The sequence below is a fragment of the Anser anser genome, assembly GCF_964211835.1.
Source record: "Anser anser genome assembly, chromosome: 5".
Taxonomy (NCBI): Eukaryota; Metazoa; Chordata; class Aves; order Anseriformes; family Anatidae; genus Anser; species Anser anser.
In genome coordinates this window covers 20,109,494-20,119,695 of record NC_139725.1, presented here as the reverse complement: position 1 = coordinate 20,119,695, position 10,202 = coordinate 20,109,494, and the positions used below count along the sequence as shown (strand labels likewise).

The window sequence follows — 10,202 nt, the reverse complement described above, 5'->3', positions numbered from 1 at the left end:
TGGCACCTCGAAAATGAACGTATTCTGAAAGATTGCAACAGCCTACAAGAAACGTAGAAGTGTGTCCAACACCATCCTGAAACTGTGCTGTTGAACCGTCATAAAGCTGTAGTGACTGTAAGCCAGTAAAACAAAAAAAGAGGAAGTTGTAATTTTCTTTCTTGCTGATAAGTCTCACCTAAAAAATGCCTAATAATGGCTTTCCATTTAAGATTGACTCACATTTCTGAATTTTCATGTGCAGATGCAAAGCTGCTGAACAGCCTGAAGAAAAGAGGAAATTTTGAAAGAAAAAAAAAATCTTTCATTGCTGACTATGCTAATATTATAAATCTTCCCCAGTTATCGTTATCAGGAAGTCAACTCCAGGAAGCCAAAGATATTTGCACAGTTACAAGGAGGTACTATTCCACTAGGTAATATTCAGAGATAAGGAACAAGAGTGATATAGGATCAGCACGTGTCCTATCAGTCACCTATTCTGCAGTTAGCACAACCCTTTGGAACACACTGAGTTACTTTATGAGGACTGTTCCACATACTTAATCCTATACAACAGGTCATGCTTTGTCACCGCAGTCCTGCATGACAGAAGTCCTCACCTTAAACAAGTAAAAAGCCTATCTTAAACAATTATAGTTACTTGGAGTACCTTACCCAGAGTAAGAGGCCATGCCATGCGCTTATTAACTTCAACATTTGGCCTATCTACAGTGTAACAGAGGCACTCATTGACTTTGAGGGGCAAGGAAAGGGAGATGGGAATACAAAGATTTAGAATCTGACAGTTTATGGGATCAGATAACCCCTGTTAGCACAGCTCTCTGTAAGAGATGATGTATTCCTTGCAGTATATCCTTGTAACACTACTGTGTATCATGAACACTTGTACACAGCAGGACAACAGATAGCTATGCTCACAATACAAATGCCGGGCATCTTTTGACCTGAAAGGGCACTCAAAGGTGAACAAATGTTACCAGATAGTTCTGCTGGAAGATGGATATTGGCAAAACTCTTGTTAGTAAAGCTTTATAGCATTAGCATGGCCCAGACTTCAATTTGAAATGACAGCACTGCAGTTCTATTACTCTGCTAATCTTCTGAATCACCCTCCACCCAAATGGCTTCAGTTCTATCTCCTCACTCTTACGTGGATATAATCACTGATAGTCTCATCCTTCAGTGTTTCAGTCTCCTGAAATATAGAAATACTGCAGATCCATTGGCTTTCAGAAAAAGTAGTACAATAGTACTAGAGATATACAGAGTGGAAGAATCACAGTTTCATCATATGTCTCAAAGACAATGTAGAATCTTTTCTTAAAAATGCAAAACTATAAAAAAGATCCAAATTCCTTTCACATATATTGAAACTACATTCTCACTTTCCAGTTTTTGTTGGTGGTGGATTTCTTTGTCCCCCAACAAATATAATCTTGGGAAGTAAATATCTGCTATAAATATGGAAAGATAAGAACTCCTTACTGTTATTGAACCAGAAGAAGCTTATCAACTGTCATATATATCAGATTCAAATCATTGCACAAATAAGCAGAATAATTAACAATTCTAAATATTATCTTCTTACTAAATGCATTTTTGGTACATATGAATTACCAAGTCAAAACAAACAATTTTAGAAAAAACACAGCACTATTATAGATATAATTCCTTCCTGTAGCTCTGCCTTTCTTGCTTCAAGAACAAGCACTATCTATCATTGCTGAAATTGTGCCCAGAGGCTCAGGAAGCTTTTTATATGCTACTTTTATGACATCCTTTTCACTCCTTGGCAGCAAGTCATTAAGCTCCACAACTGCTTTGCTCTTCTCCTGGAAGTTCTTACCAGACATTATGGGTTAACACCACAATAGGAGGTCCTTCCGCAAGTTATTTTGATATCAAAAGTTCTAAGTTATACATGATCACATGTAGTTACTAAGACTCCACAGTGCAACATGCACGAAGACATGACTACCAAACTCAAACCATTTTTTTCATTTAAGCAGCACAGCTACAAACAAAGCTTTGATTTTATTGCGTAACAGACAAGCAAGTATTTCTCATCTGGAATCTGCTATTTAAATAGGAATACTCACCCTGCTGCAACTGCAGGAGGGATGACCAGTATGAGTTTTAGTCGTGCTTCATGGAGAGCTTCAGAAAGGTGAACAAGCAAGTGAATCAGCTCCCTGAAATATAAACATAGTGTTAGGGGGACAGACAGAAAAATGGTGCTACTGATTGACAAGAGCAAGTTAACAGGTAACAGCAGAAATAATTGAAAAGATGCAGCTGGCAAGAGATCCAAACATGTTTTCTAGTGAATGACCATAGCAGAAGATTAAAGGCAGACTAAAAAGGGTTTACCCTCTTACAGGACTAGGAACGCTGAACTGCTGGATATAGTTTTATTGTATCCTGTGACCTCCTTAGGGCTAACACGTTTTATTGTAACCTGATGATGCATTGTTAGCACATAAAATCAGCACATCTTATCAGAGCAGGTTACCCCTTGAAGTCATATTCAGTAAAAAGGATGAATCAATAGAAACACTGTTCTCGAACAAGCAACTGTTGAATAGAATCAAGTTGCTACTGTACTACCACACATGAGATCTGAGAATTTGTGAAGATGCTTTCACAGCAAGACATGCAGTCTTCAAGGCATGTTTCTAGAAAGAGGCCTCAAATATCTGTTTGTTTTTTGTTTTTTTTTGTTTCTCAATATATTACTGTTTAACTACAAAATGACTTAAATATCATATCTGGAAGTATCATCTCCCATATGCATAATTTAAAGATTTCTCACAAAAGCTATTTTCATATCTTTATTTCAACAGAAAAATAAATTCCAAAAGTCTCTTCACAAAAACTGTTTCTAGCCTTCTCAACTTGAAGAGTATGTTAACAGCAGACTGCAGAAATGAGAAAGTTTAACGTTATTATTTTCACCTTAAGAGGAGTCCAACATGACCTTCAATTCACACCGTAAACATGGCCCTTCTGTGTATTTTATATAATTTACATCTTCAGAACAATATCAAGTTCCCTATTTATCCACCAGCAGAGTAGATCCACAAAAGCAGGCAGCTATCAGCAGGAAATTCTAGATCTGCTCAGAGCTATGCTTAAATGCTTAAACTTGAGTAGAAAGCAACTCCACAGCCCACTTCAGCAGGCTGGAAGAGCTGGAGCAGGAAAGGCAGGATATACACAAGCAAACAAGTTGTTTGCTCCACTTATCAAACTGGATTAGACCTGAACATTCAAAAACAATTCTGGTACTGCAATGTCCCTTCAAGGCAATATCATCCTAGAAGTATTCTTCTAAAAGCATTGATTTTCTGTAGAATTATCCATCATGGTAATTAACGATGTTTGACTTACACAATGTAGACTCTATTCAAAAGTAACCAAGTATTTTTATTTTTGCTAAAACAGTTCAATACCCACTGAAAACTTCATAGGAATGTTACAAAAAACTCTTAAATCCTTGGCAAAATCAAACAAAACAAAAAAGCAAGTTTTATCACTTTCCCAATACCATCAACATTTTGTGCTTACCGTCTGCAAGTTGGCTGTGCTGAACAGCTCTTGCCAACGAACCAGTATAGTCACCTGTATTTCTCATCCGGGGGGACACGAAATTACAGGTATCAGCTCTTAGTCCATCTGCAACACGTACTCTTACCGTTCTTATGCTGGGAAGGCAACAGCTTTCCCTCCCATTCCTTACCATATTGCATTTCACATTAAGAGTGTCACTATTCAGACAAATCAATTACTGCAGAGAAGAATCCTTTTCCACGGAAAGCATTCAAAATTACAACAATAAACTAACACGTTTATCGACTCCAACATACACATCACAGCTCCCACATGACACAGTCCTATCAAAAACTATAATCAGTATTAGAACTAGCTAAGCCTTCTTTAATACTGACTTCTGTCTCACGGCTAAGTGACCTTTTAGCTAATTATGGCCAAAGTAGTACAAATATACCCTCTAAAAGATGTCAAAGATGCTACTTGTAAGATGAATTTGATCAAAGAATCAATTCCTCTGGTATTGAGATTATTCTGCACTCTTCATCAGCAGGATCTCTTCTCTGCCTGAGTGTCCTTGTTAGCCGTAGACCTCTGCACCATAAAAAGTATCTTCTGACTTCAAATTGTTTAGAGGGTAAAGGGATAGAAGGAGGGGCAAAATAGGACAAAAACGCAACATAGGCGCAACGTCAAGATAACACTTTTTTTTGGGGATTTAGAAGCAAGGCTGACACCCCAACCCCTGCTGCAGCTTCACATATCTGCTCCAGCTCCTAACACTCCGCTGTACTGATGCAGCATAAGAAAAGCAGCTGGAATTATTTTGAACCAGATGCAAAAGAAAAAAAAAAAGTCAAGTCAATGTTAAATCCAAGGTTTCCCCCTTCCTCTGCAAAGTAAGATGTTGGTGGTTGGTCAGCAGAGGTAAAAAAAAAAAATATTATATATATATATATATATATGTATACATGCACACACAGTCAGAGAAGCAGGGATGCACTCACATAAAGAGTGACTGCACAGAAGTAGTCACATTTACAACTGGAAAGGCATGCAGTGTAGGCAAGCCTTGCATACAGCAACTCTGCAGCTGTAAACAAAGGGCAGAGATTTGTGGCATGATACAGGGCCAGAGGCACGGTTGGGATTTCTGTCTTTATTTTGGAGCAAGCAGACAGGACTAACTAAAAGCAAATCCCATCAAAACAGCTTCCACCTTCCATCTTTCCTCCAACAAATCCAAGTTAACTTCAACTAGGAGTAGGTCAGGAAGAAAAGGTATAGCAGGACAGATTCTTACTCGAGAAACCTAGATTAACATCTACCCACTAACTTGTCAAGCCAGGTCTCTTGGCTCCAAGACCTTTATTAGCAAATCTGACTGGATTGATGGTTAAAGACCTCATTTAGGCTCACTTCTATTTATCAGACAAGATAATTATGTAAATCAAATGTGCACTCTTCCCTCCTGCCCTAAACAGCAATAGCAGAATGCTCATTTATCGTGTGCTATAAATCAAAACTTTACTGGGTCCCAATAGCGCTTTCCAGTGTTCTAACACAATATTTTCCCATATTACCGCCAGTAATTTTGAAAGAACTACTGACTTTTTAAACATTATAATGAAGTGCAGGGAATTAGGAATAGAATCAGTCTTCCTGAAAAGGCTACATTAAATATTTACCAGAGGCTTCACCATTGTCAAATTTTACTTCAGAGTAGTTACTAAGACATTGGCAGCTTTAAGACCATCTTGAGAAAATTAAGGTCTACCTCAATCCAACACTGTCAGGCCTTCTATTAGCACTATCATGTGGAAGGTCAATTTTTAAACATTCATGATTTTGAAGTATCTTGTCCCCTATGAAGTATGCACACCTCCAAATTTTCCTCACCCAAAGTTTGAGAGAAAGGTTTTTTTTGGAACTCACTTTTTCCTAACACTGCTAGTCTATTGTGTTTGGGACATCCTGTAACAATTTACTTTGATGCATAAAAACAAGCTGTCATTGTATTTGAAAAGCCTCGCAGAAGACACTTAAGACTGTTAGATCCTCCCCTTCAGTTACGTGACCCTTCAGAACCCTGCAACTTTCCAACTTCTGCCACTTTCTTGTTAAGTCAGTGCTCCCTGAAATTTATGCCTTGTCAAGAAAATTGGACAGAATAAAGCTGTCTGCTTCAAGAAGAAATTGCCCTTTTGTGCCATTTCATTGCCTAGTTAATACCAGAAAACTGGAGTGAATTATGACAAATCTTTGATTAATAGATTAATTTTTTTTCAGGGACTAACATGAAGGATAGAACTGCCAGAAGAGCTTTTTGCTCCTACATTCCTACCAACATTCATAAGATGTCTGAAGGTCATCTTCGGCAAGATTTGCAGCACGTGGTGACAAAAATCATATTTTTCAGACTGATTCTGTGTGATGGCAGTGCCATCTGTCAGCTGATGCCAGACTGAGCAGAATAATGTGTACACTTCTATGTACACTATGAGATTCTGATGGGCACATTCATGCCTTTTTTTTTTTACAACATGACCCAGGTCGGGGGGAGGATAAAAGAAGCAAAAAAAAAAAAAAAATCCATACAGTAAATCCACACATGAGATTAGCAAAGGAGACATTGTCCTGTCTGGTTGTTAACTAAATCAACTGAGAAAGCAGAAGTTCTGCTATCTCAGTATTTCTGCCGTGTGTATTTTTCTAACCTTAATCACCACAGCACGAATAATTGATTTTTTTTTGCAATAAAATAATCCATCAATAAAGTTTTAGATAAAAAAGACAATTATATAATTAGGAAGCAAGCTTAAACAGTAAAAGGCAGTAACATATATTAGAATTGAGGTAATGTTTGCATTGGATACCTTGGCTGATTTCGATTTTCATTCAGAAAGTAATTTCCTATGTGTTAGAATAAAAGATGTAAAGCTGAGTACTTTTTCACTGTGCAGTGATTGTCAGCAAGACAGAAGGGAGCAAAGAGCATTTCCTTGCAGTTAGATGGAGTCTTTTATCTCACAAATTTGACTTTACTTATTTGGGTATCAGTAATTAGGAGCTTCTATTCTCAGAAACCACAGGAAAGAAGGAGGTACCTACAGAGGGCTCTCCAACATATCCATACGTTTACTGCAACCTGACATGGTCAGTGTTAGGCCCCTCCAACTTAGGTCCACACACACAACTCCGCACAATCCAGGCTATTCAGATGGAATAGGTGGTACTTCAGCATCTAAATCTGAGAACCTAATGCCATTTTGTACATCCAAAGGTATACAAAATATGCATACACGATTGCTGTGCAAGCCTCAAGGCATCCAGGGCCCTCACACCCTACACGAGCAGCCAGAGACCAGGCTGCTTCGGTAATTTAGCATAAAGCCAGGCAGCTATATCTAGGCACATAATTCTCTTCTATAAAATTTACACTCAGTTAAAAAACAAACAAACAAACATTTAAATGATTATATAAGAGAAAACAGCATGAAGGACTAATATAATTTAAGGCTTCACTTTTCTGAGCATTACAGAGCAAGAACAAACAGCAATCCTAACCCGAAATAAGAATGATTACAACATTAAGTTTTTGTTCTTGAAAACAAAAAATAAGAATTAAGTTGGTTCTGCTTAACAAGATGTTAACATAAGATACATAGTGAGTCTAAGACTAGATAATTTCATGTCTTGCTGGATGCCAGCAATATAACTTCCTAGCAACATTTCACTTCTGGAATACCAGCTAGGATAAACAGGAAACTGAAAGCTCTTTTTAGGCAACTACTCATTCCTTGCAAGAGAAATTTCCATTTTTTTCCAATGATGCAATGAGAACCAAAAATCAGGATTTTTTTTCTAGAAAGATGCAAAGGGCTGAAAGGGAAGTAGATGTTTGCCTCTTCTTAAAAATTCACAGTGATTACAGGTTCTCAAAGAGGCTGGTGAGAGACCTTATGGACTACAAGAACTTTGCAGAGAACTCACACTGTTACCTAGTTATGCAGAGATACTTATAAAACTTCACAGTCACAAGGCCTTCAGGAAGTTCATTTTTCTAGGTTCCTTTGCAGCCTCATCTGCCTTAAGAAATACTGGTACACTCATGTTTAATAGCAAATACCTCTGCCAAAACGTATCACGGCACATCGTCTTTAGAGAGCAGATGCTGATGTCACAGTTGAAACACAGCAAAAGTTCTTTCTAACTGTAGATCAAGCACAAAAGTTCCATAAGCAAATCCCACTCTCTAGACACTGTCTGATAAAGAAATCTGTGCTGTAAGTATCCCTGCACCACTAAGGCAGTCCATAGAATGGCATCATGAGTCTTTTTCATAATGGTGCTAAAACCAGGAACCATTTCCATGGCTTTCTCCTCAATGTGGATACATAAAAGGAAGCACTAGAATAATTGAGTGCCATTTTATGATTTATGCATTTAATAGCTAGAACATCCACTTACTCAGGGTTTTTAAAAATGAAAAGCATAATGCTCTTAAATTATTTTTTAAAAACATAGATCCCAACACCAATCCGAAAAGAGAATTTCAGAGTTCTAGTTTCCTCTGTCATTTCATAAGGTAAGCCAATAGCTGCAGCTTAACCCCAAATATTTTTATGCACCTGAGTTGAATGTCCATAACTTGTTATTGACTGCTTATGCAAGCTTAAGACTATTCTGTGTATTTCAGGGGAAAAAGCACCATCTGATTTTTTTATTATTATTATTTTTAAATTAACACACGTTCACAGTAAACGGTAGGAATAAGTTGTATTAGGCAGGTCTCCTTGTACTTTCACACAGCTCTGAAAGCAATTTGAAGGCAGACAGTATCTGCGCCTAGGAGCATCATTATGATCTATGATCTTTTATTCCTTTACCTAATAATAGGTTAAGCTGTTTTCAGGTGTTTGACCTTGAAGGATCTGAATGAGGAAATCCTACACAATGTACCTAACAGTTAATACCCATGCTCCATGTGGAACATATACAATTGCTGTTACATCAAGGCTTTGCATCTCCAAAGGATAAAGGGTCATCTCTGTGTTGACACCTACCTGCCAATTGTCCCTAAATATTCTAATGTTAAGAACATGCTTTACTAGTGGTGGCTGTTGCTTTGAAAAGATACAATCAGACAAGGATCATGTATGAATCACGTTACAATACTGCCACTCTGTGGACTACAGAGGTCATGGGCTGCTCTAATTCGTTTCTGGCAGGGCCAAGTAAAGCAAAGGGGCAGTCTATGCTTACCGATTTTATCAGGACTAGTTCTGCTCTGCTATTCAAAGGGAAATTAACAGATCCCAGAGTAAAAGCACTCAATATGCAATCAAAAAAAAAAATAATCAGGCTTGTCAAGATGCTAAGTTCACTTAATTCTGCCCTTAACATCTGTTCAAAACACCTGTTCACTCCAAAAATCATTGATAGGGAATTCCCCTGTGACACTGGATACCAAGCAATCCAGTTCTAGAGCAAGTAAGTAGCAGACCAACTGACTGTTTTTGTAAAATGAAGACAAGGGTCCCTTAACTTACAAGTATTGTGAGACAAAATTTTAATGAACTGCTCCTCCTACTTTCACAAAATAACTGCTATTTCACACATTAGGATAGCTTCACTTCAGCACGCTGCCTAGATTATCCTTTTTCAGATTGTTTTTCTTTGAGTAGGCAAAGCATTTTGCATCTTAAGCACCCCAACCATTTCTAAGGCGGTGGCAATAAAATGAAAGAAAACACAGGTGGGTTTACACCTGTTAAATCAAAAATGGTGTTGAAGAATAAAATACACAGTTCATAACTTTTGTTTCTACTCAAGTCTTTCTGCCAAACTTCTGCTTTCAGACTTCTGGTTAGGATAATCCTGAAATCTTGCTCACAAGTGGCCACATATAATCAAACATTACGGACTCAGAGCAATGGAGACAGTTACCACTCTGCTTTATGAGAATCACCCTCTTCTTCTCTGAAGGTATGGGAAATACTTCATGTTCCTGTTTAACAATAACTGAAAAACACTGAATATGTAAGTGATGCTTCCGAACTTTGCCCAAATAGCATTCTGGTACCAAAGACTAGAGTAACTGCACTCATCTACAACCGTCAGTTCTTACCATGCAAGATCGGACAAGCAAGATGGGACTGTTTGAACCAGCATTACTCCTGACAAAAAAAAACCATTTTAACCATGCAAGAAGTAAACTCAATCTGGAACTAATAAATATGCATGTTTGATACTTGTTTGCCATTTGCAATACAGCATTCTGTTGTTTGTATGTTTACATTGGTCATCAGTGAGCCTTAAAATTACAGTAATACAGTCTGACTTACATTCATCTAAGTTAATTTACAAGAAAAGCATCAGTTTTACTGAATAACAGTAAATAAACTGACCACTACACCCAACGTTTGGCTTGCACTTACTATTTGTTTAAACCACTTTATTGACCAACTTATTAAGAGATTGCAATAGGTGATCTCCGTACTGAGCTCTGGATCCATCAGCAACAACCTGGCAAATTACCCAGTGGTGAGCAAGAGCATCTAGTTTAAGGTTTATTCATTCCAGTGTAAATGGCAGAGCCCCTGACAGGGCTACAAAGATTCAGCAGTTTCATTCTCCTATAAAATCAA

At 37.7% G+C, this 10,202-nt stretch overlaps 1 protein-coding gene across 11 annotated transcripts in view; it reads right to left on the bottom strand.

Annotated features, from left to right (window-relative positions):
- The window catches only part of CHID1 (chitinase domain containing 1), a 115,647-nt gene that overhangs the window by 88,947 nt on the left and 16,498 nt on the right, over positions 1-10,202 (bottom strand). For all 11 annotated transcript variants that reach the window (XR_014585444.1, XR_014585445.1, XM_083839572.1 and 8 more), the window contains one exon: positions 2,103-2,195. Coding sequence is in view for 9 of the 11 variants with exons in the window: in XM_083839572.1 (XP_083695698.1) it covers positions 2,103-2,195 (93 nt within the window). In the remaining 2 variants the exon portion in view is untranslated. The remainder of the gene's footprint in view (positions 1-2,102; positions 2,196-10,202) is intronic.